The sequence below is a fragment of the Dendrobates tinctorius genome, unplaced genomic scaffold (assembly GCF_039654945.1).
Source record: "Dendrobates tinctorius isolate UK_male_01 unplaced genomic scaffold, ASM3965494v1 ptg000032l, whole genome shotgun sequence".
Classification (NCBI taxonomy): domain Eukaryota; kingdom Metazoa; phylum Chordata; class Amphibia; order Anura; family Dendrobatidae; genus Dendrobates; species Dendrobates tinctorius.
The window spans coordinates 346,231-373,723 of record NW_027361700.1 but is presented as its reverse complement, the minus strand read 5'-3'; the positions used below and the strand labels follow the sequence as shown (position 1 = coordinate 373,723).

Sequence of the window (27,493 nt, the reverse complement as noted above, 5' to 3'; positions counted from 1 at the left end):
ATGCACACATCAGCTGTACTGCACCCCATGTTTACGGACACATTGTTATTAACCCCTAGGAATCTGTGTTTGATCTCCTACAATTTACAACGTTGATATAAAAAAAAACGACAGCAGAATGAAAGTCATCCAAACATTGCCAGGTCTCCATTCTTTGCTGTGGGGGTGCCATCTGCTGCAGGCCATGCCACTGGTCATGCTGGGGTTAATAGAGACAATGTAACACAGCAGCTGAACATATGGGGGGAAATGTGATGAGTGACAGGTCGGCAGCGCGCCTGCAGCCCATGCAGCTGGTCCTTCTTTCTGACTGGCTGTACTAAGGAAAGGTCGGCTGTTGATTGGCTGATTCCTGTCCCCACCCACTCTGCCGTCACGGTTGCTGACGGCGCGCAGTGTTACGTCACTTCCGGAGCCGTGTTGCACGAGCCGGTGTTGTAAGTGAGGGCAGATCTCTTTCGGACACATCATGTCCTCCCTGCTGAAAGTGGATCAGGAGCTGAAGAAGAAGGTGAGAAATGGCGGCAGTAGTGATGGTGCCGGGGAAAGGGGGAGGTGACGCGTGGTGTACCGGACCGTGGGCACCTAGGCCGGTGGGAGCAGCTGTGTCCAGGTGTCTTTGTGGTGATACGGGAGCGGCAGTGCGGCGGATCTCGGTGCTGTGCGGCCGGCTGTGGTGTGACAGGAGCCGGCCTGCAGCTCCACGTGGACGGCGGTGTGGAGACTCGTCAGTCACGTGGTCCCAGGGCTGCCCCCAGCCCGGGCCATGGGGAGGCCTCTGAGGCTGCTGTGGGAGGGCGGGCCGTCCCTGCTGGTATGGAGCCCCCTGACTGCGGCCCACCATGTCCCTTGCCCCCCAAAATGGCCACGGACTAGTCCCAATCAGACATGTAGAGGACCACAATGGCTTACTGAGGGTCTGCTGCAAAATCAGCTTGTGCTCTGATATCTGCGGAAGCAAAAGGGGTCATTGGTGTCCTGCCTCTCATATAGGGGTCCCCATATAGGTCAGGACTGGGCTGCACTCTGTAACGCCTGCTAGCTGCTCGCTTAGGCTCAGGTCGGATCATAGAATGGTAGAGTTGGAAGGGACCTCCTGGGCCAACTGGTCCAACCCCCTGCTCAAAGCAGGATTCGCTAAATCATCCCAGTCAGATGTCTGTCCAGCCTCTGTTTGAAGACTTCTGTTGAAGGAGAACTCACCACTTCTCGTGGCTGCCTGTTCCACTCATTGATCACTCTAACTGTCAAAAAGTTTTTTCTAATATCTAATCTGTGTCTCCTCCCATTCAGTTTCATCCCATTGCTTCTAGTCTTTCCTTGTGCAAATGAGAATAAAGTTGATCCTTCTACAATGTGACAGCCCTTTAGATATTTGTAGACAGCTATTAAGTCTCCTCTCAGTCTTCTCTTTTGAAAACTAAACATTCCCAAATCCTGCAACCTTTCCTCATAAGACAGGGTTTGCAGACCGGTCACCATTCTGGTCGCTCTTTTCTGAACTTGCTCCAGTTTGTTGATGTCTTTTTTAAAATGTGGTGCCCAAAACTGGACACAGTATTCCAGATGAGGTCTGACCAAAGAGGAGTAGAGGGAAATAATGACTTCACGTGATCTAGACTGTATGCTTCTGTTAATACATCCTAGAATTGCATTTGCCTTTTTTGCTGCTGCATCACACTTTTGACTCATATTCAGTCTGTGATCTATTAGTATACCCAAGTCTTTTTCATATGTGCTGTCACTTAGCCCTATTCCTCCCATTCTGTATATGCTTTTTTCATTTTTATTGCCCAGATGTAGTACTTTGCATTTTTCCCTGTTAAAAACCATTCTGTTGCTGCCCACTGCTCCAGTTTATTTAAATCTTTTTGAATCCTCTCTCTCTCTTCTCTAGTATTAGCTATCCCTCCTAGCTTTGTGTCATCAGCAAATTTAATCAGTTTACCCTCAATTCCTTCATCTAAATCGTTGATAAAGATGTTGAACAATACAGGGCCCAGGACAGAGCCCTGTGGTACCCCACTTGAGACATTCTTCCAACTGGATGTGCAGCCATTTACGACCACTCTTTGGGTCCGATCACTAAGCCAGTTATGAATCCACCTAACAGTTGCCTTGTCCATTCCATACTTAGTCATTTTTTTCAATAAGGATTGTATGAGAGACTTTGTCAAATGCTTTGCTGAAGTCAAGATATACTATATCTACAGCATTTCCTTGATCCACCCAATCAGTGATTCCGTCATAGAAGGAAATTAAGTTAGTCTGACATGACTTATTAGCTACAAACCCATGCTGACTCTGTTTAATCACTTCATTCTTATCCAGGTATTGACATACATGTTGTTTAATAATTTGTTCAAAGAGCTTTCCTGGTATAGAAGTCAGACTCACCGGCCTATAGTTGCCTGGGTCCACCTTCTTCCCCTTTTTGAAGATAGGAACAACATTTGCTCTTCTCCAGTCTTCTGGCACTTCTCCTGTCCTCTAGGTTGATGCATGTGCAATATACCTGCATGTGCTTCACCTGAGAAGACCACGTTTATCCCTCATTTACTTGTTTCCTCTTTGTATTACCCAATCAGTTGTTCTTAATACTTGTTAGTGATGTTTTCTGCTTTGATTACTCCTTTTGCGGATCGGCATAGTATTGTGGTCAGTCCTAGTGATAAGTAATTGCCAGTGTGATCACTCAATATGACTGAGCAGGGTGGACACAGGGACCTTTGGAGTTGATCCGATCACTGCGGGGGGAAGTCGTGTGACTGCGTTAGTTGTCCACAAATTCAAGCACTCCTAGATACAAAATGAGTCCAACGTTCTTGGCCTTTGTAGCTTGTATTAGCCCATACGGCAGGGGAGGTTCCCAATAATTGCATGTTACTTGTCTGCCTTCAAGGTGCAGTTCTTAAGATCACCTGGCACTAGTTTTCTTTAGCCAAATGATGGCTCCAATGCACTATGTAAGTCTGCCTTTTGGTGTTGGAGCCTGCTTCTATTTGTGACTCGCCTTCTATAAAAACAATCATATTGGAGCCATGTGACTAGAAAGGCTGCATGAACTGTGGCCGACCTACAGCTGTTGAACAGCCGTCCATGGAATCAGATGTACAGTCGTTATTTGCCTGGTTAGACAAGCTGACCCCATTTCCATGCATGCAGAGCTATCGTTCTGTGTGCAGAGGATGTTCTTGGTGGCACAAGTCCTGTTTACACCAGATAATGTGCTGCCAAGATTGATTTTAAACTTGCTTAAAAATCAATCTTACCCTTTTAGTCATTCCAAGGGAGATTGGCGTCCTGTCTAAACAAACTGATAATTAGGAAATTAGCATTCCTAATAATCGGCCAGTTTAATGCGCCGTATGGTTGGGGTGACTTTGGCCACTACCAAAGTTCTTTGGCTGTCGCTGCTACATATTGGCGCAATATAAGTGAATGGGGTTACATTGCATCCCCAAGGATACTGTGGCAAGCAAGTTCCAAAATGTATCAGACACAGCTGGACTTCGTGTGACTTGCTTGTTGCATTCAGTGTCACAGCCAACGCCACCTTGTAGCCCCAGTCAGTCATCAGTTATCTGTTGCTGCCTTCACGGTCTGTCTCATAGCTTCATGCATCAGTTTTCTTATCTGTCCGTACCATTTGGTTTGTGATATCTGCAAATGGCTCACAATGTTCAGTGTAAGGCCGGTTTCACATTTGCGTTTAGGGACGCAGCTAAGCCCCGCCCTCTGCCGCACCTCTGCCGGTAGCTCCGCCTCCAGGCACATGACGCTGCATGCAACCTGTTGCAATTTGGTTGCACTCGGCGCACCGTCAAAAGGACACATACTGTGCACGGCCTGCGTCCTCAGTGATAAAGATGGGGGACGCATGCAGCGTCATGCGCCCGGAGGCGGAGCTACCAGTGGAGGCGCAGCAGAGGGCGGGGCTTAGCAGTGGCCGTGTGCAGGCCGACGCTGCGTCCCTGTACGCAAATGTGAAACCGGCCTAAGTATTGAATAGTGACTGTCTATACAAAGTGGCAGTTGGCATTGTTTTTCTTGCTTCTGCGTGTGATGGGCTTTTGCCCTGGCATGTTGGGTCATGCCTAAGCATGTTCACCACCTGATGTGGCCTGTATACCATGTGTGCTGTACTACACTGACACATGATGTCCTGTTACACAGGATTATAGGGACTTATTACAAATCTGCTAGTTCTGGTCATAGAGTAAGATGTGTAACTGTATCTGCTTACAGCTGAAATAATTATCATTAGGTCAGTGTTGTGGGATAACCAAGGGATTATTTTGAGGGGGAATCTTCAATAAGACTGGGTAACTTTTGAACTTCATCATTGCTTAAGACTAAAGGTTTTAGGAAATATGAGCTGATACAGAGCGAAATCTAGAATTTACACGTTGTCCCACAAGGTTAGTAACAGTTTTGGTTGCATATTCTTTCATTCTAAAAAAAATAAAATTGACATTTGAATAGATAAGCAAATGAGGCTGAAAAATGCTGTGTAGATGTGAAGCTTCTGTCACTCAGTACCACCTCTTCCTTCTTGGCTGACAGCCTCTATGCTGTGTGACTGCTGGAAAAGGAGCCATTAGTCAGACAGGAAGAGGGGGCGCAGGGTGGGTAACAGAGCTGGAGTGACAGAGACTTCAGAGGGATTTTTAGCCTCATTTAAGCGGATTTCTCAGTAACGGAGGAGCATAAAGGCATTGCTGCACTTGTCTTTTCAAAGAGTTTCATGTGATCTAAATAGTTTACTAGGGGGGTGAAATCCTGCCTAGTTTCCCTTTAATGTACGCTATATGTTAGTTTGGCTACTGGTCACGACTGAATCCGGCCGTAAGGTGGAGATTTGGACTGGAAGCGTCCAGCATGCATGTTGCTGTCTGCCCAACACTTATGTTGAGGGTTAGGGTGTTGCTTTGCTTGATATGGGGCTGCCTGTTCTTTCTGCTATCATTTATATAAATTTGTATACAGCTATAATTGTGTTTTAGTTAAACTGATGTATTTCAAAGGACCCTTTCATCATTTGTGTGCTGTCAGGTCCGCAGACGGCATTAAATCCAGAAAGTCTTTCACATTACCGAGAGCTATGTTTTATTCTCCAATGTGCACTTCAGAGAAAACCGAAGCAGCTACTAGCACACACGTCCCACCAGCTTCTCCCCGCCTGACTAGCCTTGATTGACAGGTCTCTCCCACCCATAGCACCCTTCTCCCTTGGCCACACTCCACTGAGTAAAGCTTAGGCCTCTGTCTGGGCAACATAAAACTGATTAGAGTTGCTTTTTAAAGGCATTTTGTTGATTAACCTCTTCTACACCGCAGGTCTCGCTGTCAACACCAAAGTATTTCTCTACTGTGTACCCCAACTCCCCTCCAAAAAAAAAAAATAGGAACCACACAGAAGGGAATATTTTCTGCTTATATGGTCTAACTGGCTTGAAAATCAAATCCTAGAAATGTGAATGAGCACTTAAAGGCAATCTGTCACCTATTTTTTCGTATACAAGTTGCAGCCACCGCCATCAGGGGCTTATCTACAGCATTCTGCAATGCTGTAGATAAGCCCCCGATGTAACCTGAAAGAGAAGAAAAACGAGTTATATTATACTCACTCAGTGGCGGTCCGGGTCCGGAGGGTGTTGTGGTCCGGTCCGATGCCTCCCATCTTCTAGCGATGACGTCCTCTTCTTTCCTTCCTGTCGCGGCTCTGGCGCAGGCGCACTGCTCTGCCCTGTTGAGGGCAGACCAGAACACTGCAGTGCGCAGGCGTCAGGTAAGGTCAGAGAGGTCCGGAGCCTGCGCACTGCAGTATTCTGTTCTCTCCTTCCTGTCGCGGCTCTGGCGCAGGCGCACTACTCTGCCCTGTCGAGGGCAGAGTAGTGCGCCTGCGCCAGAGCCGCGACATGAAGGAAAGAAGAGGACGGCATCACTAGAAGATGGGAGGCGACGGACCGGACCGGACCGCCCACCTCGGTGAGTATAATATAACGTGTTTTTCTTCTTTCAGGTTACATCAGGGGGCTTATCTTCAGCATTACAGAATGCTGTAGATAAGCCCCTGATGGCGTTGACTGCATCTTCTATACAAAAAAAAATAGATGAGAGATTCCCTTTAAGCACCAGAATACAATGCTAGTGTTCACAGACTGCCCAGATATTGGTCTAATATACAGCGACTAAGCTTTAATCTCTGCAGCTGTAATACTCTAACACACAATGTCTTGCGGTAGTAAAACATCTGTTCATGATGCAGTTAAAGCCGCCTGACATCATTTCTACTTCCTCTCATTGTTTATTTCATCATGTCACAAGTGCAGAAATGGTTTATGGAGGGACCCGAATGTAGCAAGGATACAGCACACATTTCTGTACATATATTATCTAATGGGCTTGTCTACTAAGAGATTGTTGGGCATCTGGCACCTCCATCAATTGGCTGTTTGCTATGCCAGATGTGACCCAGGCCGGAGAAGCACAACAATAACCATCATTAGTTTTACTCTGTGATTCCCTATTGTGATCATTGGTAATCTCCTCTGAATGTGAACACTGGCCCGTGATAAAGCTCTAGTGTAAAGGCCCCGTCACACTAAGCGATATCGCTAGCAATATCGCTATAACGTCACTGGTTTTGTGACGTAGCAGCGATATTGCTAGCGTTATCTCTGTGTGTGATACTTACCTCCGACCGACTCCCCCGCTGGTTATCGCTGATCGCGTGAGAACGACCTGGGCCGTTTCTCGTCGGCCACTTCCGGCTGGGGCTTCCTGTTGGCGCTGACGAGCGACGCGTGGATGCGGGCAGGAGGATGTCAGGATCGCCTCGTCTGACAGGTAAGTAGCGACCCCCGACCGCTGCGATGTCGCTGGTGAGATCTGCCTGTGTGGCAGCTCACTAGCGACCATTTAGCGATGCACCAGCGATCCTGACCGGGTCATATCGTGGTCGTGATCACTGGTGCATCGCTAAGTGTAACGGTCCCCTAAGGTATGAGTAGTGCAGTGATGGGCAGTTATTGTTCTTCTTCACTGACACTTATTCTTCAGCTTCAGGTAAATCCTTCTCAGCATCCTGGCATTGTGCTGCTGTTAAGGCTGGGTTCACATTGCATTTGTGGGAAGCGTTTAACACATCCGTTACATAGCGGCATTAACGCTATGTAACGGATGCGTTAACGCACCCATAGACTGCAGTAGACGAGCGCATCGCCAACGCATGTCATAATCGGCATACGTTCGCGATGTGCCGTCATTCTGTGACAGACCCTCGGATGCGGTCTGCAGCATTCGGGGGTCTGTCACCGCTAGCGCAGATAGGGAAGCTAAGCTAGCGTGATCGATAAACACGATCACAATATGACAGTAGAGTGAACGCAGTGTGTCAACACTATGCGTTGAAGGGACTGAATTAACGCAATGTGAACCTGGCCTAATTTCCGTACAGACTCCCTCTGTTGCTTTAGTCTGATCATGTTGGTGAAATGGTGCCTTCTTTCCCATGCTTTCATGACATTGTATATATTAATCATATAGAAGTCAGTTGTCCTATATACTTGGAAATTACATTTGAAACTTCACGGCTGCATATCTGTCCTGGAATATGATCCGCACAATAAATGCTCGTCTAGTGAAGGCTGCCATACACCTTCACCAGCTATTGGCCGATCAGCTGTTCTCGTCCCCTTGCTCTTGGTTAGATGTACTCTTCATAGACTGTGACTAGATCAGTGGTCACACACACACTCTCTAGTTACACCAAAGTAAGTCTCGGACCACCGTTGTGATCAGTGGTGGGACCATCGGTGAGAACTCACTGATCATTGATTTTCAGGATGAGTGGTAAGTTTATCGCTTCTTAGTCATAACATTTATACAGAATGTATAGTGCAAAGTGAACAAGCTTCATCTGCTGACACAGGAATACACTTATCAATTTATGTCTTGTAATCTAATGACAAAATTAGAAAATTCTTTGTAGTTTTTTTTCTGTATGAGAAATCTCTTAGTTGAGGACATTGCCATTGATTCACTTTTTTTTTTTGTGATGATCACAGGTCGATTGCTTTCGAGAGAGAATAACAAATGAGGTAATCTACAGTTCAACTATTTTACTCACAAATCTTGTGCCATCATATTCCGCAGCGCTTTACAGACATTTCTATGGCTTTGTATCAGTAGTTGCCTTTCTAGATTATGTTGGTTATACTAATATTTTTCAGAAACAAGCTAACAGTTGAGCTCTATCTAGATATCTGATTTGTGGTGCATTATTACATGGCATGTGATTTTGATGATTGTGCAATAATTACTTTACTACTTAAGGCTGAAGATCTTGTGGCAAGTTTTTTCCCAAAGAAGTTGCTGGAACTGGATGCATTTCTTAAGGTAATCTAGTCCTGCTGGAGAACTGTCCTATAAAGGAACTTTACTGTTTGATTTGGCTGCAGAAATGGCTGTGCATATAAAAAAATTAAGCTATAGGGTCCGATTCATCAAAGCATTTTCTCCAGATTTCTGGCATAAAACACTTTAAAAAGTCATCAAAGCTGCTCTAAAATGTAGTGACTTGCTGTTTTGACATCACATGCGGGGGCAGCGTTCATCTCTGCACCTTGGGTAAGCCTCAAGAAACACGCCACACTGACAGTGCGCTCTCTTGCCAACGCGAGAGAGCACTGTCACTGTGCATACTGCACAGTGACAAGACTTTACTAAGCATACATCGGAATTGACAACCAATGCATGCTCAGTAGAATCATAGAGTTGGAAGGGACCTCCTGGGCCATCTGGTCCAACCCCCTGCTCAAAGCAGGATTCGCTAAATCATCCCAGTCAGATGTCTGTCCAGCCTCTGTTTGAAGACTTCCATTGAAGGAGAACTCGCCACTTCTCGTGGCAGCCTGTTCCACTCATTGATCACTCTAACTGTCAAAAAGTTTTTTCTAATATCTAATCTGTGTCTCCTCCCATTCAGTTTCATCCCATTGCTTCTAGTCTTTCCATGTGCAAATGAGAATAAAGTTGATCCTTCTACAATGTGACAGCCCTTTAGATATTTGTAGACAGCTATTAAGTCTCCTCTCAGTCTTCTCTTTTGCAAACTAAACATTCCCAAATCCTGCAACCTTTCCTCATAAGACAGGGTTTGCAGACCGGTCACCATTCTGGTCGCTCTTTTCTGAACTTGCTCCAGTTTGTTGATGTCTTTTTTAAAATGCGATGCCCAAAACTGGACACAATATTCCAGATGAGGTCTGACCAAAGAGGAGTAGAGGGAAATAATGACTTCACGTGATCTAGACTGTATGCTTCTGTTAATACATCCTAGAATTGCATTTGCCTTTTTTGCTGCTGCATCACACTGTTGACTCATATTCAGTCTGTGATCTATTAATATACCCAAGTCTTTTTCACATGTGCTGTCACTTAGCCCTATTCCTCCCATTCTATATATGCTTTTTTCATTTTTATTGCCCAGATGTAGTACTTTGCATTTCTCCCTGTTAAAAACCATTCTGTTAGTTGCTGCCCACTTCTCCAGTTTATTTAAATCTTTTTGAATCCTCTCTCTCTCTTCTCTAGTATTAGCTATCCCTCCTAGCTTTGTGTCATCAGCAAATTTAATCAGTTTACCCTCAATTCCTTCATCTAAATCGTTGATAAAGATGTTGAACAATACAGGGCCCAGGACAGAGTCCTGTGGTACCCCACTTGAGACATTCTTCCAACTGGATGTGCAGCCATTTATGACCACTCTTTGGGTCCGATCACTAAGCCAGTTATGAATCCACCTAACAGTTGCCTTGTCCATTCCATACTTAGTCATTTTTTTCAATAAGGATTGTATGAGATACTTTGTCAAATGCTTTGCTGAAGTCAAGATATACTATATCTACAGCATTTCCTTGATCCACCCAATCAGTGATACCGTCATAGAAGGAAATTAAGTTAGTCTGACATGACTTATTAGTTACAAACCCATGCTGACTCTGTTTAATCACTTCATTCTTATCCAGGTATTGACATACATGTTGTTTAATAATTTGCTCAAAGATCTTTCCTGGTATAGAAGTCAGACTCACCGGCATATAGTTGCCTGGGTCCACCTTCTTCCCCTTTTTGAAGATAGGAACAACATTTGCTCTTCTCCAGTCTTCTGGCACTTCTCCTGTTCTCCAAGAATTTTCAAAGATTATGGAGAGGGGTTCAAACATTTCTTCTGCTATCTCCTTCAGTACTCTGGGGTGTAATTCATTTGGACCTGGAGACTTGAATTCATTTAGGTTAGCTAAGTGTTTCCTCACTATCTTTCTGTTTATAGATATCCTGGATTCTTCTATTCCCTTAATAGGACAGTGAATAACAGTTGATGTTACATTTCCTTTCTGAGAGAAAACAGATGCAAAATAGGAATTTAAAAGTTCAGCCTTCTCAACATCCTGTCTTACCATTTCATCATTTTCATCCTGTAAAAATCCTATAGCATCTTTGACTTTTCTTTTACTTTTGACATATCCCCAAAATCCTTTATTATTGCTTTTGACATCTCTTGCAAGCCTCAATTCATTTTCAGATTTAGATAATCTGATTTGTGCCCTGCAGGTTCTGCAGACAGCATTATATTCTTCTTTAGATATGCCTCCCTCTTTCCATTTTATAAACATTTTTTTCTTCCTTTTTAGCATGTGCTTAAGTTCTGTGTTCATCCATCCTGGTTTCCTTAAATGCTTCCTATTCTTTCCTCTTTTCGGAATTGTTAACAACTGTGCTTTGAGAATTTCATTTTTCAAGATTTCCCATCCCTCCTGGACATTTTTGTCTTTTAGGATATCCAGCCATTGGATCCCTCCAATTCTCTTTCTGAATCCCTTAAAATCTGCCTTTCTGAAATCTAACCTTGACGTCTGAGTCTTCACAGGTCTTCCGCCTCTAGTTATCCAAAATTCTAAAATAGCATGGTCGCTACCTCCTAGGGTCCCAGCCACTTTTACCTCCTCAACCATTTCCTCCCTGTTTATAAGGATTAGATCCAAGGTAGCAGTTCCCCTTGTTTTCTCACTTACCTTTTGGAAGATAAAGTTGTCATCAAGAGAGGATAAGAATTTCCTTGACCTGTTAGTTTTGCCTGAGAGAGATTCCCAACAAATGTCTGGATAGTTGAAATCTCCCATGACAACTATGTCATATTTTTTGGAGAACTTGGCCATTTGATGCAGAAAGAGTTCATCCATATCTTCAGCTTGCACAGGTGGCCTGTAGTAAATGCCTACAATGGTGTTCTTTCCATTGTTCTGTCCTTGTTTTCTTACCCAAACAGTTTCCACAGAACTCCCAGTCTCTGAAGCTTCAATCTCTGTGCAGATATACGTTTTTCTAACATACAATGCGACACCTCCTCCTCGTTTATCAAGTCTGTTTCTTGCAAATAAGTTGTATCCTTCTAGTCTTGTATTCCAATCATGTGTATTGTCCCACCAAGTTTCAGTGATTCCAATGACATCATATTTCTTTTCCTGTGTTAGTAGTTCCAATTCTCCTTGTTTGTTGCCCATGCTTTGTGCATTAGTATAGAAACATTTTAGTTTGTGATAGGTTTCTCTTTCCCCAATATTTTTATTAATTAGATTCTTTCGTATTTGTTCTTCCTTTCCACTTCTAATAGCAGAGTTCTCAATAGCATTTGTCAGGTGTATGGCTTTTTCTGGTCTTTTGCTTCCCTTCCCATGTTGTTCTAGTTTAAAGCTCTCCTTACAAGTGTAGCAAGGCGACTTCCAAATACTTGCTTTCCAGTCTTCGTAAGGTGCACCCCATCTCTAGCAAGTAGTCCATCGTATAAGTAGTTCACTCCGTGATCCAGAAATCCAAATCGTTGCTGACGGCACCATCGACGTAGCCAGTTGTTCACCTGCAGAATCTTATTCCACCTCCTTGTTCCATGGCCATCCACTGGGAGGATGGAAGAGAAGACCACCTGCGCTCCCAGTTCTTTCACTTTCTTGCCTAAGTCTTCAAAGTCTCTGCAGATGGTTTCCAGGTCGTTTCTTGCGGTGTCATTTGTCCCCACATGTAGTAGCAGGAATGGGTAGTCATCTGTAGGTCTGAAGAGTCCTGATATCCTGTCAGACACATCTTTAATTTTTGCACCTGGAAGACAGCACATTTCTCTTGAAGTTATATCCGGTCTGCAGATAGCGGCCTCTGTTCCTCTCAACAGGGAATCCCCCATGACCACCACTCTCCGTTTCTTCACAACATTTTTCTTTCTCCATCCAGGAGGACTCTGAGGGCGTACAAGGTTGCTGTTTGTTGGCAAAGTCTTATCCTGATGTATTTCTTCATCGTTTTCCTGCGTGAGAGCCTGGTACTGGTTCCTGAGCAGTATGGGTGCTGACTGCCTCCTGATCCTCCTGCTTCTCTGGGTCACATGTCTCCATTCCTCTGTTTCTTCAGGTGCACTTCGAATTTCTTCTCTTTCTGTAACATGAAGAGATAATTCTGCTCTGTCCAAGAACTCTTCACCTTCCTTAATGATCTTCAACGTAGCTAACCTCTCTTCGAGATTTTGCAACTTTTCCTCCAACAGGGACACAAGCTTGCATTTGTGGCATGTGAAGTTTGGCTTTTCCACTGGTAAATCTGTGAACATGTAGCAAGAAATGCAGCTCACCAAATGGCTCCTGGCCTCTTCCATCTTGAGATTTCTTAAACGATGAAAGATGAGCCTGTCGGCGCGCGGTTTATCCGATTTCCTCTTTTCAGCTGCAACGGCCAAAACCCAGTGATCGTTGAGCTCGCGGAGACTCTTCACTTATCCCAGAAGGCACTGGGAATATGCAAATGATCTCCTCAAGACTCTTCCCCTGGTTTTGAAGAGCCCAGACCCTGAAACTGAGGTCACTGATGACTGTTTCAGAGAGAAGGCAGAGAGTGCGGTCACTGAAACAGCATCTGCCTCCTTATGACTAATTGGCTGAGAATGCCAGCATGCACTGGGGATTCTCAAAGAAGCATCATAAAGAAAAAGTGGTGGTAAAAAAAACTGTATAGTCAGGGAATGGTAGGAACTTTTTTAATTAATGTATGGTAGAAAATAGGCATTTAGGATAGAAATTAATTTGTGTTTTGCAGCATCCCTTTTTACGAATCAGGCCCCGAGTACACTGACAAATGTATATTTGTCAAGATGGCCACTATGCCTCAGTGTGTGGGCTGCTGACACGTGGAAAGAAAAAGGTTACATCTAGAATCTGGAATTTGCTTTACCTCTTATCCCTGCAATACATTCTCTCTAGCCAAGAGCCATCTCAGTTCACTCTCTGTAATCATAAATTTTATTAGGCAGGTTAATAGGGAACGGAACCCTATGTGACCCAGCAGGGGTCTGTTTTCCCCTATGACTGAGGCTTTTATGGATTCATCAGTTGTGGTGGAAAATTGAATATTAAAGAAATTCTACAAAAAAAAACTCGCTAGAAAAAAATGTAAATACTTTAAAAAAAATACATTATTTTCTCTAATATTCACGTCACTCAAAATATTTAGATATATGTGTATTTTATGTACATATAAGTATCCTAAAATGGCGCTAAATACAATTTGTCCGGCATAAAATCCAGCAACGTTGGTGGGGAAAAAAAATATATAGGTATGGATGCTAAAAAGCGCAAAGGCAAAAAAAAAACAATTGGCCTGACATTAAGGCTCTTTCAGACTTGGTCATTATGGGGTTAAAACGGTTAGTTATGCACTGGTTATAGCGCCTTGGTTATCTTGTAATTATACTGTTTTTTTTTTTTGTTTTTTTTATTTTTTTTTTCCCTTTCAGGAACCTATGCTAAATGTTCAAGATTTATCACAAATCCACTCTGAAATGAATTTGCCAGTTCCAGAACCCATTCTTCTGTCCAACAGTCATGACGGCATTGATGCTGTAAGTTCCTAGTTAGAAGACATGACCCGAGTCGCGATTCCACTCGCGGCTATTGCGTGCACATGTCAGCTGGTCAAAACAGCTGATATGTCCCGGGAAAGATGTGTGCTCACCGCCGGAGCCCACATCAAAGGGAGGGAGTCCGACATCGGCATAATATTACGCCCAATGTCGGAAAGGGGTTAAAACTCCATTAAAATAATGTTGACTTTTGTTCTAAATCATTGACACCCACAATGACTTTACTTTTCAGCCAACTCTTAAGAAAAGAAAGCTGGAAGATGGAGGTGACAACTGTGCAGGTAGCTCCCCTTTTTTACCCGACCACCCTCTTTTCTTTCTGCTTTGGTTTCTCTATATCTTCCCTCTTCTTTGTTTGGTCCATATTCTAATAGGTAGTTATCACCGGTCCTGCTAATTTTTGCATATCAAGATGAGCAGTGGCATGTAAAAGTTTGGGGCCCCATGGGCAAAATTACTGTGGTTGTGAACAGTTAAGCAGGTTGAAGCTGAAATGTGAAATAATCTTGAAAAGGCCTGACGTTAAAGATGACACATTTCCTTTGTATTTTAGATAAAAAAAAGTCATTTTTTTTTACATTTTAAAAATTTCAAAAAGGGGCCAATGGTAAAGTTTTGGCACTCATGGAGAATTGTGCATGCAGATAACTTTGACCAAGGTTTCAGATCTTAATTAGCCTGTTATGGCTTGTTTGCTATCATCATTAGGAAAGGCCAAAGGATGCAAATTTCACAGCTTTATAAATACCCAGACTCCTCTAATCTTGTGCCAAAAAACAGCAGCCATGGGTTCTTCTATTCAGCAGCCTAGCGCTCTGAAAATGAAAATGGTGGAGGCCCACAAAGCAAGAGAAGGCTATAAGAAAGATGCAAAGTGTTTTCAATTTGCCCTTTTCTCAGTTTGAAATGTGATTAAGAAATGGCAGTTACCAGGAACAGTAGAGGTCAAGATAAGGTCTGGAAGACCAAGCAAAATTTCAGTGAGAGCTGCTCTTAAGATTTCTAGAGAGGCAAATCAGAACCCCCGCTTGACTGTAAAAGACCTTCAGAAAGATTTAGCAGACTCTCTAGTTGTGGTACATTGTTCTACTGTTCAGAGACACCTGCACAAATATGGCCTTCATGGAAGAGTCATTGGAAGAAAAAGAAAACCTCTGGCACCCTTTGGCCTCAATGATCTAAGGTATGTGTGGAGAAAAAAGGGCCCAGAATTTCAGGAAAAGAATATTTTGACAACTATTAAGCATGGGGGGTAGATCAATCGTGCTTTGGGGTTATGTTGCAGCCAATAGAACGGGGAACATTTCATAGGGAAAGGGAAGAATGGATTCAATAAAATTCCAACAAATTCTTGAAGCAGGCATAAGTTGGGGAAAAAAAAAAAAGCTGCCGGTGAAAAGAGGATGACTTCTACAAATATCCTAAACACACGTCAGAATCCACAGTAGACTACCTCAGAAGGCGCAAGCTGTAGGGTTTACAATGGCCCTCACAGTCCCCTGGTCTGAACATCATAAAATATCTGTGGCTAGACCTCAAATTAGCAGTGCATGCAAGACTACCCAGGAATCTCACAGAACAGGAAGAATTTTCCAAGGAAGAATGGATGAAAATCCCTCAAACGAGAATGGAAAGACTCTTGGCTACAAAAAGCATTTCCAAGTTGTGATACTTGCAAAAGGGGAGCTACTAAATACTAACCATGCTGGGTGCGCAAACGTTTGCATCAGCCCATTTAACTTTTTGTAAGTTTTAAAATGTAAACTTTTGCCTAAAATACAAAGAAAATGTCATCTTTAACTTTAGGCCTCTTAGAGATCATTTCTTCTTCAACCTGCTTAACTGTTCACAATAACAGTAATTTTGACCAAGGGTGCCCAAACTTTTACATGCTACTGTATCTGCTGTGTGTCTTATTTGTGCCAGTTGTATGATACCGACGCCTGTAGATGTGACGTTGACAGCACTACCGTCTTGTGGAAGTGAGCTTAGCCGCATAACAAGTTTTAAGAATTGGCAGCATTTTGTAATGTAGTGATTGGCAAGGTATAATAGTAATGGTGTCCATGCCAGGTGCATGCATATGTTAAAGAATTTCTTGGTTCTCCAGAATTGTCTAGCAGGAAACCCTCTTTGCTTTGTTTGTTTTTTTTTTTTTGGCAGCAGTTTTCATTAAATCATTGGTTACCTACTACTGTGCAGGAGGAGCTGAGGAGTGGTCTTCATTATGTGTGCTAGCTCAATGGTCCATGATATTCATGAACTTGGCGCCATGAGTAGACAGCATTGTTTTCCCTTCCCCATGACAGCACCGCAGACATGAGATGGTATCCGCCCCCAGGAAACAGGAAACCTGTAGCAGAGACATAAGGGGGCGGCACCTCTCTTTCTCAGTTTGGTTTCCTGCAGGCGGATCCCTGGGGCAGAGTCCGTACCTCCGGACGGATCCCCCTCTGATGTCGTCCGGTCAGGAGGCCGAGGTCCGCAGGGAGAGGATGGCAGCAAGGCGCGGTGGCGTGCGCCTGTCAGCCCAGCTCGGTGGGCGCTGTGAGCAGTGTCCTCCTCGTGAGACTCCCCGGCGGCCGCTCCAGTGGGAGGCTGGGCCGAGGAGGCGTGGCCACCACGACGCTGGCGCCGACTGCGTGGCGACTGCTTCCGGGGTCGCACCGGAAGTGACGTCACACGCCGGGGGAGCGGTGTACTGGGCACTTCTGGGCGGGAGCGGTCCCAGAAGCGCGCACTGCTCCTCCATAAAAAGGGAAGCAAGGCAGGTGCCACTGGTCCCTGAGAGGCTGCACACAGGCTCCGGAGTTGTAGAGCCAGATCAGCAGTGGAGCGCAGATGGATCCTGAAGGTGAGATGCGCATGTGGGAGGAAGAGCCACCGGGGTACCCAGAGGGCCGGGTGAGTGCCTTTTGTAAGGCAGCACAATATATTAACTGCCCTATGTATGTCTTCTGTAGGGAAAGGCCACATCAAAGCAAAAGAACAAGGAATGTGCACTATGCAAAAAGGCCCTAGCTAAATCTTATGAAAAGCGACTTTGTCGCTCGTGCATTAAAAAAAACAGTGGCCGAAGAGTCACCATCCCTGCTCCAGAGCATTAAAACTATGATCCGGGATCAAGTAAAGTCGACGGTAAAAGATGAATTAAAGGAGCAGACTACACTTGGCTCCGATATAACTCCTGCTTCACCCCCGCCCCCACCTCCTCCTCTCCCTCCCACAGAAATAACTTCTGACATAGAGTGTGAGGAAGAACAAGGGGAGATAGGGGACTCGGACCTGGACTGCTCGGACGAGGAAAAGGGTCGTCCATATTTCCTATCTGAGGACATGGGGGAAATTACTAAAGCTTGTAAGGTCCACAATGGGACTTGACACACCAAAAGAGCCAAAGTCAATTCAAGATGCTGTGTTTAGCAATCTTGAGGGGAAACAACAAAGGGTTTTTCCCTTCCATGATAACCTGTTAAATTTGATCAAGAGGGAATGGAAGAAACCCAACAAAAAAAATGGCCATACTGCCAAACGTAAATACCCGTTTGATGAGGAGGTATGCGATAAATGGGGAAAAAGCTCCCAGACTAGATGCCGCCATTGCTAGTACATCAAGGGGAATAGCATTGCCATTTGAGGACATGGGCGCCTTTAAAAGATCCCCTTGACAAGAAAGCAGACTCTTTTTTTCTAAAATCTGCTTGGGAAGCATCTGCTTGGTCATTTAAGCCGGGTGTGGCTGCCACTTGTACAGCGCGTGCTATTGTCAAGTGGTTAGACGAATTAAGTGACCAAATTAAGAATAAATGCCCAAGAGAGACACTGCTGGAGGCAATACCTTCCCTACAGACGGCAGCGGGATTCCTGGCTGACGCCGCAGTAGATTCCGTCCGAGGTGCCGCCCGTGCATGTGCCCTTTCAAATTCAGGCTGCAGAGCACTTTGGTTAAAAAACTGGTCGGCAGACTTCCAGTCAAAGGTTAAACTCTGCGCCATCCCGTGTGAGGGTCAATACCTGTTTGGGAAAGCATTGGTCGAAATTTTAGAAAAAGCGTCCGATAAGAAAACGGTTTCCACCCCCCTTCCCTAGGCGTCGGTGGACTGACGCTCGCTCGTCCTTTCGTGGAGCAGGGAACAGAGGGAGCTGAGGGCGGCCAGACGATAGAACCACGCGGGCAGACCCTGGAGGGGAAAAGAGAAAGGATTCCTCTTTAGTAAAACCACCCCGAGACCTGATACTAAGCAATGACGCCAGTGCGGTTGGGGGAAGGCTTCGGTTCTTTGTCCATAAATGGGTAGCATTGCCCGCCTCAAAGTGGGTAACCGACCTGTTAGCCGAGGGCCTGCGACTAAGTTTTCTAAGCCTTCCACCTCAAAGAGTAAAAGTGACCCGGGTAGCCAAAAAGAATCAGGCCACGCTAGAAAAGGAGATTCAACTCTTCATGCAAAAGGAGGTACTAATAAAAGTACCGTGTCATCAAGTAGGGAAAGGATTTTACAGCACTCTGTTCCTCACGCCAAAACCAGATGGGTCACTAAGAACAATATTCAATCTCAAAGCCCTGTACCGCTCATAGCATACATAAACAGACAAGGGGGTACAAGGTCTGTAAACCTTATGGCAGAGGCCAGGGAATCATTTGCATGGGCGGAAAACAATCTTTGTCCTTATCGGGTACACATTTAAAGGGGGCAGACAATTATCTGGCCGATTTATTTAAGCCGTCATGCACTACACAAGGGACAATGGTCCCTAAGTCAAAAAAATATTTGGGGAAATCTGCGCTGCCTGGGGCATACCAGAAGTAGACCTGTTTGCTACCAGGGAAAATCGAAAAGTGGACAGGTTCTACTCCCTAAATCCAAGAGAGCAACCAGAGGGGGTGGATTCGCTACTACACCGGTGGAAATTTCGTCTGGCCTATGCGTAACCTCCCCCCCCCCCCTGGTTTCCATTGATTCCAGTAGTCTTGAAAAAGATCCGATAGGACAAAGCTCGAATAATCCTGGTTGCACCCTTCTGGCCGAATAGGGCATGGTTCACATGGCTCAGACGCATGTCTATCTCGGACCCGTGGATCCTACCAGATACCCCGAATCTGCTATACCAGGGCCCAGTAGATCACCCCAAGGTTCACAGGCTGCACCTCACTGCGTGGAACTTGAGAGGGGACTCCTAGCAAAAGGGTTCTCAGTCCCGTTAGTAACCACCCTGCTCGCTAGCAGAAAGGAGGTAACTTCACGTAAATACCAAAAAATTTGGGAAAAATTCTTGCAGTTCACGGGCCGACAATGGACTGGGACAACCCAGAAAATACCAATAAAAGAGATCCTAGAGTTCCTCCAGAAAGGACTGGGAAAAAGGACTGTCCACAAGCACCCTAAAAGTGCAGGTATCGGCCCTGGGTGCGATTTGATCAAAAACTGGCTGATCACCCATGGATTTGTAGATTCATTCGGGCCTCCTTTACATCCAGGCCCACAAAATTAACATCTAAAGTAGCTCCCTGGGATCTAAATTTAGTATTAAGGGCACTGACAGCGTCTCCATTTGAGCCTATTGCTTCCATCTCAAAGGCGCTAACGCTAAAAACAGTACTCCTGGTGGCCCTAACCTCAGCTTGTCGTGTCTGCGAGCTGCAGGCAATATCTGTAAATCCACCATATACCACCTTTTTGGATGATAGAGTGATCATAAAAACTGATCTGGCCTTCCTACCGAAGGTAAATTCCACAGGGAGCAGGAGATAATTTTGCCCTCGTTTCGTCCAAACCCCAAATCCCAGGGAGAGAGAACCTTCCATTGCCTAGATGTCAGACATTGCCTGCTTCAAAATATAGAATTCTCAAAATCATGGCGACAGTCTTCAGCCCTTTTTGTCTCCTTTCAGGGGACAAACAGGGGTAAGAAAGCTTCAAAGTCAATGATTGCACGATGGCTACTATGGGTATTGCACTGGCTTATTCTTCTTTAGATCAGACTCCCCCACTGGGTGTAACAGCTCACTCTACGAGAGCCATAGCCACGTCCTGGGGTGAAAGGGCAAATGCTTCGGTTGAGCACATCTGTAAAGCAGCAGTATGGTCCTCACCATCCACTTTCTTCCGACACTATAGACTAGACCTAGGGCCCTCAAATCTGGCCTTTGGGAGAAAAGTGTTGTCTGCTGTTGTCCCACCCTAGGAGTCTATTCTATCTTTCCTCTCATGTCTGCGGTGCTGTCATGGGGAAGGGAAAAAATGATAATTACTTACCGGTAATTTGATTTTCCAGAGCCATGACAGCACCGCATTGTTCCCGCCCTATCTTGTGATGGTTGTGTGGTGCACCACAAAATTTAAAGTTGTATCTGGATATGTAAATCTATGTGAAAAAATATAAAAAAAAAAAAAGGTAAAAGGTGAATATTAATGACACTGTTATATAACATGTATGTAAACTAATAAGGCGGATACCTTTGCATACTCTGAAAAAAACTGAGGAGAGAGGTGCCGCCCCCTTCTTAGGTCTCTGCTACAGGTTTCCTTGGGGCGGATACCATCTCTCATGTCTGCGGTGCTGTCATGGCTCTGGAAAATCAAATTACCGGTAAGTAATTATCATTTTTCAGGTATAGAGAAAGCTGTCAATTAGCGTTTGGTTGGTGATGGAACGACAGCTCATGAATCCATGTACTTCAGCACCAGAATTGTGGTCTCTTAGCGGCCACATGGTATGGTCTATCAATGGCCTAGAAATTCCCAGAATGCACCAGTGTTTTCTCCGTTATGGCAGGAATGGTGGCATCTAACAATGTGATTAGTGAATAATTGGTTTCCTATAGTAAATACATTTGGCAATTACAATTTTCCTTCTGTAGGTACAAAAGTATTTGTGATGCCCAATGGGATGCTGAAGAGTAATGCCCCTCTTGTTGAGATCATTGAAAGAGTAAAACCCGAGATAAGGCTACTCATAGAGAAATGCAACACGGTGAGTGTTTTCTATATTGGCTTTCTCATCAACTTGCTTTTGATGTGATTTGAGGTTCAGATTATTAGCAGCACATCTGTTTTTCCATTTTTTGGGGGCCAATTCCTAATGCTTTCTCATTTTCAATTAGGTAAAAATGTGGGTTCAACTATTAATTCCAAGGATAGAAGATGGAAACAATTTTGGTGTGTCAATACAGGTGATCCCCATTGTCTGATTATTTGTATTTTGTTGTTTTTTTAAGCACCTTATCATTTAACTGAGAAATGTACGTGTATTTTCTTTGGCCCGGAAGCCAAGTCATGTCTCTCCCTTCTCACAGTCCTGTGTGTAACTATAAAACAACGGATGCAGACAAAAAGGTTGTTAAAGGGAATCGGTCAGGATAATTTTATTAATGAAACTAGTGGTAGAACTGTGATTATAGATCAACAATACAAATGATGCCATTATTGTACTAGTTTTTTTGGTTATAACTAAAACAAGATAAGCCTCATGTAAATTAGCCTGGATGTATACTGGTGTCATGCTGGTGGACCCCCACCTTAAACTGGCTATCCTTTGGAAACAAGTCATGGCCTGTCTGCAGGATGGATGATAACTTGCTGACAGATGGGCATATCACTGCGGCTTAGAAAACTGGGCGGCAGGTTGGAAGCACAACCACCTCTCTGTTTATTCTCTATGGGACTGTTGAGTGCAGTAGTGGAGCCTACAAACTGCCGTTCCTTCTTCTGATCAGTGCGGCTCCCAGCGGTCGGACCCCAACTGATCAACAAGTTGTCATATCTCCTATGGTCAGGTGGTGACGACTTTTTTTATTTTTTTTTTATTTTTTTCCACCAGACAAACTTTTTAATGTTGATGTACTCTAATTTAGCAGAAGGAAAAACGTTTGTAAGGAAAGGAGCCAAAAGCAAAAATCCTTCATAGCCTCAAATAATTGATATTTTTGGAATAACCCTTTGAGTATACCGTAATCATAGCTGAGTGACTGAGAATCTGAACCCCTTAGTGACCACCAATGACTTGAAACTGACCTGAAATATCAGAATATCATCCCCCCAACAGCCGACAATGCTGCAGCTATCAGCTGTACACTATAGCGTGCACCCTGCTGCATCAGTCATGATAGGTGTTGGCACCGACCATGGCCGTTTGTGAAGTCTACGTGCCGTAGTCACGTGACAGCAGCATCTGAAAGGGTTAGTGTGAGGGTTCCCTCTTTAACCCCATCAGCATCCTAAGATCCTCACTGAAATGGTTATGGGTGAGACCTCTCCATGATATGTGATATATATGCAAATTCTGAGACTATGAAAAAAGTGATGAAGTACATGCTATATGAGCAATGAATATGTTTACATAGAGTTAAGATTAAGAATCTCAGATTGCACGTTATGCCACTTATAATAGTGACAGCCTGTAAAGTATAACTTGTCTTTGATCATTACGAGCAATAACGGTAGATGTGGATTTTCAATTACCATATTGATTTCTGGACACTAGACAGACCATAGACAGTTTACAACATCACAGAACTTAGAGGAGTGTTGTTGTCAGTCCCAAACTATTTCAAGCGGAAAAAGCTATATAAAGGAGAGATTCTGTTTAATTGTCTTTGAATAGGAGATTTGTATGAAGACATTTAGACTATAAAATCCGACTAAAGTTTGGGTATCTTATTGTCCGCATCTCTAAGGCTGGTTTCACATTTGCGTTTTTTAGCGCTGGAAAAAAACGCATACCTGCGCATGCGTTTTTTCCCCTATATTTAACATGGGTGCGCATACCTGCGCGCTGGTAAGCGCACGTATGCGATTTTCATGCGCTGCGTTTTTTTGGGGTGTGCGTTTGTATTTTCCAGACGCAGCATGTTGCATTTTTTGGCCCTGCAAAAAAGCGTATGCGCACGTTTTGCGCTAAAAATGGCCATTATAGCCTATGGATGCGCATACGTGCGCACTGGCATGCTCATGTATGCGTTTTTTTGCACATGCGTTTTTTTTTTAACCATGGAATTTAGGGGTTTGGGTTAGAGTTAGGGTTAGTTAAGGGGGTTTAGGGTTAGGGTCAGGGTTAGGGTCAGGGTGAGGGTTAAGTATGGTTTGGTTAAGGGTCAGGGTTAGGGTTAAGTATGGTTTGGTTAAGGGTTAGGGTCAGGGTCAGGGTTAGGGTCAGGGTTAGGGTTAGTTAGGGTTTAGGGTTTGGGTTAGGGTTAAGTATGGTTTGGGTTAGGGTTAGGGTCAGGGTCAGGGTTAGGGTCAGGGTTAGGGTTAGTTAGGGTTTAGGGTTTGGGTTAGGGTTAAGTATGGTTTGGGTTAGGGTTAGGGTCAGGGTTAGGGTTAGTTAGGGTTTAGGGTTTGGGTTAGGGTTAAGTATGGTTTGGTTAAGGGTTAGGGTCAGGGTTAGGGTTAAGGGTTAGGGTTAGTAAAGTCATGGTTTGGGTTAGTGTGAGGGGCCACCTAATGTTGGAAAAAAACGCAAACGCGGTAAAAACGCACTAAAAACGCATACAAACGCATAAAAACGCTGCGTTTTTTTCATGCATGCTCATAAAAATGCTTGAAAAAAACGCAGCAGTTGTATGCTTTTGTATGCGTTTTTTTAATGCGTTTTTTTTGCGGGAAAAACGCGCTGCAAAAAAAAAGCAAGTGTGAAACTAGCCTAAGAGCGGTTTTTTGTGTCTTTGTACATGTGCATTTTTAATAGGGACTATAGTCCTTTTTAATAAGTTTTGAAATAAAGTAGATTAGTTTTCTCTTTCTAACATGTCTACCACCTAAATGTTGCCAACTTCTGAACAGGCCGCTATAGTCAGCGGACTTTAGGGCTGTTATTTGGCCGTGAATCGCCATGGCGACAAACAGGACCACACAATAATGATCTTAGGATGCTGATGGGGTTAAAGAGGGAACCCTCACACTAACCCTTTCAGATGCTGCTGTCACGTGACTACGGCACGTAGACATCACAAACGGCCATGGGTCGGTGCCAACACCTATCATGACTGATGCAGCAGGGTGCACGCTATAGTGTACAGCTGATAGCTGCATCATTGTCGGCTGTTGGGGGGATGATATTCTGATATTTCAGGTCAGTTTCAAGTCATTGGCGGTCACTAAGGGGTTCAGATTCTCAGTCACTCAGCTATGATTACGGTATACTCAAAGGGTTATTCCAAAAAAGCATTTTTAATAGGGACTATAGTGCTTTTTAATAAGTTTTGAAATAAAGTAGATTAGTTTTATCTTTCTAGTTTATACATGACTGGTCCGCTGCTATTCTTATACTTTACTGTATATTTTGAGCTAGTTGATCACTCGCTGGAAATTGGTAGACATGTTACTGTTAACTATTTTGTGTGGTCTGACTATCGAGATTTAGGCTATGTGCTCACGTTAGCGTTTTTAAACGCTCAGGAAACTGATCCCCTTCCCAGAAAACGCGTGTTTTATTTTAGCGAGTTTCTTGCCCGTTTTTTGCACAAAAGACACGCGTCTTCTGGGAACATTTAGCTGCCAAGCGATTCCTGAGCGTTTAAAAACGCATGCATTGGCACAAAAAGCCAAAAATGCATTAAATTTAATAGTAAGCTTCTTTTAAGCGTTTCTGCAGCGTCTGAGCCGGCACAAGCGCTGCTGAAATGCTTAAAAAACCGCAACGTGGGCACAGCCTAAAGGAAGACTTATTCAAAGATTGAAAATTGCTGTCTTTTAGAGATGTGTCAAACTTCTGATGTTTTGTGTTTATTTACAAAAATATTGACCTTTGTTTGCCATGATCAAAAAATATAATCTCAATCACTGGGATGTGTTAAAACATTCCAGAGTTATTGCCGCACAGTGACACTGGTGAGAGTTGAAGAGTTTTTTCTGCTCACTAAGGGGTTAAAGTAGATTTGTCAAAATCCATTTCCAAAAGTGCTTAATACTTGAGCTATAGCCCCTGAAGGATCTGCTTTAGCTTCCTGTTTTCTACATGTGCATCAGATATCTTGTAGTCTATGAAGATACCTTTTGGGGGCTTTTTTTTTTTTGTTTTCTTGAATCAGTTAATACTACACCAACACTACTTGCAGGACCTCTGATCCTAGGATTGACATTGGCTAAAGGCATTAGATAGCTGTTCCTCATACTACAAAGGTATTAGAATGAAACAAGCAGGTCCCTCTTGCTATACCTAGACCTAGTGTGTAGACCTACATGGCTTCATTTCCTGCTGTCGCGTTTCATGACACTTGCATTTCCTTTGTTTCTGACATTTAGGAAGAGACTGTAGCAGAGTTGCGGACAGTGGAGAGCGAAGCAGCATCTTATTTAGATCAGATTTCCAGGTGAGGGCCATACTCCTAGTGATATTCCTGTGTGTTGTCCGGAGGTACTTCTCAACTCTAGCTAATGCAGGGAACCCCACCTCCCCCCTCCATGATGGGACAATACTTCTAAGCATTTTCGTGTGCTCATGTTTTCAGATACTACATTACTCGGGCAAAGCTTGTTTCTAAAATAGCAAAGTATCCTCATGTGGTAAGTAGTACCGTAATCGTGCCCCTTGTTGCACAACGTTGACTCGCAAGTGCTTTAGTCCTGTGCCGTCACTCCATAACATAATGTACGTTTCCTTTTTTTTTTTTCTCCAGGAAGACTATCGGCGTACAGTGACAGAAATAGATGAAAAGGAATATATTAGTTTACGGCTAATTATATCAGAATTGAGGAACCAATATGTAAGTACAATTCCTCCATCCTTGTGAATACTCTCACTTCTGCATCAGCTAGTAATCTCTGCTAATTGCATGGTGTCCGGGTGCTTGCTATCTATCTTGCTCACATTGTAGGTATCCTGCACATGTCCTATTAAAAGGGAAGTGTCCTTAAGGGTATGTTTCCATGGTCAGTTAACGCTGCCTCCTGCGTCTTTCTAGACCACAGCATGTCAATTTATATTGCGGAGACGCTCAATCTCCGCAAGATAAAGTCACTGTAGTGAAATATGCATGTGTATGGATGTATGACCAGCAGTAACTTAGCATCTGTTCTAGGCTGCAGCTCTTCACAAAGGTCATGACCTATGTTATCCTGAGAAAGACAGCCTTCCTGGTCTCAACCCCAGGGGGGCTTTCCTGAGAACACACAGGGTGGAAACATTTCACACCACCTGGTGCCTGTGAAAAGAGATGCCAAAAAGCAGCCTGACACTATTTACTATGAGAGAGAAAAGTTATAAAAACAGTGTTCAGAGAAAAATAATGTATTCAGTAGTAGAGTCGCCATGACCCAGTCACAAACCAGCAATTATAATATTAACATGCGGCTGGTCTAGAAATCTGATCTCCAGGTTAAATCTATTTAATTAGGCCTTTTGACATAGAAAGCTATTCACAGACTGAGGGACAGCCAAGCTGGTGTGAGCCATTCCGTATTCATCCCCCCCCCTCAGGGAGCAGAAAGCCAGACTACAAAGTTTAGACATTTATGTAAGTTTTCTAAGGGGTGATGTCTCTCCTTGTGGAGTGACTTGCCAGAGTAAAGAGACTTGCAGGCCGTGTAATCCTCCTCTGGGAAATAACACATTATCTTTGGTGTTCAATCATTTATTTTTTTATTCTTTTTAGGTGACGTTGCACGATATGATCCTTAAAAACATTGAGAAAATTAAGAGGCCCAGAAACAGCAACGCCGAAACCCTCTACTAACCAGCGTGTCCTCATACCCCCCTCAACCTTTTAGTTGTATCCTGTGTTTTAGATGGGTTTTATTTTTTTTATTGTTTCTCTTCCTTTGAAGTTAAAAGGAGTTAAGACCATCATTGCCTTGTTTGAACTTTTGACGTCCTTACCACCAGGAAGGGAAAAAAAGTGGTCTGGAAATCGGTGTGCAGGTTTTTGTTTAAAAAACTGCTCCTTCCCCTCGTTCAATAAATTTGACTGCTAAATAATTATTAGGAAACCCTAGTCACTGACTAGGAGCACTGAAGCCTTGTTTGGGCTGCTGAATCCTGGAGTTTTCTACAAGTGGCGATCGCAATCCTCTCTGGCACTTTGTGGGTCGTGAACCCCATACTAAATGTTCTTTGGTCAAAATGAAATCCTTGAAAAGTTGATGTAAGTCAAGGCTCCTTTCTATTTTGTGTTCATTCTGTGCTATCAAATTATTGAAGTTTATTACAAATTTGAACCTAATAATTGGATGGTCTGTAAAAACGAAGTGGCAAAGACACTTTAAAGGTGTTGTCCACATCTAAGACAAGTTCTTCTCGATCTGAATGTTTTGGTGGCGATAAAATACTTATACTCACCTCCTGTGCCAGTGTTGTTGCGTTGTCTGCACTCTAATTCCCCGAGCTCTCATGCGGTTGTTTCGACACATCAGCCCTTCACCCAATCACCGCCGATGTCAATGTCCCCACCTTCGGACAAATTGAAAATCAAGAGGAAGGTTGGGACAGTGATGCCAGCGGTGATTGGGTGAAGGGTTGATGTGTCATAACAACCTCACTTGAACCCCAGGTACGCAAGTACCGACACCACTGGAACGGCACGGGAGGTGA

At 44.0% G+C, this 27,493-nt stretch overlaps 1 protein-coding gene across 2 annotated transcripts; it reads left to right on the top strand.

Moving 5' to 3' along the window:
* The first annotated feature begins 348 nt into the window (after window positions 1–348).
* On the top strand, window positions 349–27,044 carry PSME3 (proteasome activator subunit 3). Of its 2 annotated transcripts, XM_073572291.1 has the most exons (11): window positions 349–511; window positions 8,073–8,105; window positions 8,341–8,403; window positions 13,844–13,948; window positions 14,202–14,250; window positions 20,829–20,941; window positions 21,072–21,140; window positions 25,210–25,277; window positions 25,416–25,470; window positions 25,584–25,670; window positions 26,559–27,044. In XM_073572291.1, the coding sequence occupies exons 1-11, from the start codon at window positions 470–472 to the stop codon at window positions 26,637–26,639; spliced, it is 765 nt and encodes a 254-aa protein (XP_073428392.1). In that variant the 5' UTR covers window positions 349–469; the 3' UTR covers window positions 26,640–27,044. The 2 variants fall into 2 exon arrangements, with proteins under 2 accessions (XP_073428392.1, XP_073428393.1); XM_073572292.1 differs by lacking the exons at window positions 8,073–8,105; window positions 8,341–8,403.
* The last annotated feature ends 449 nt before the right edge of the window (window positions 27,045–27,493 follow it).

Bases quoted from the DNA above. Each gene is read 5' to 3' on its own strand.
- PSME3 (XM_073572291.1), top strand. From the start codon at position 470: ATGTCCTCCCTGCTGAAAGTGGATCAGGAGCTGAAGAAGAAG. The intron at 8,404-13,843 runs GTAATCTAGTCC...TTTCCCTTTCAG, and splicing joins AACTGGATGCATTTCTTAAG to GAACCTATGCTAAATGTTCA. The intron at 25,471-25,583 runs GTAAGTAGTACC...TTTTTTCTCCAG, and splicing joins TAGCAAAGTATCCTCATGTG to GAAGACTATCGGCGTACAGT.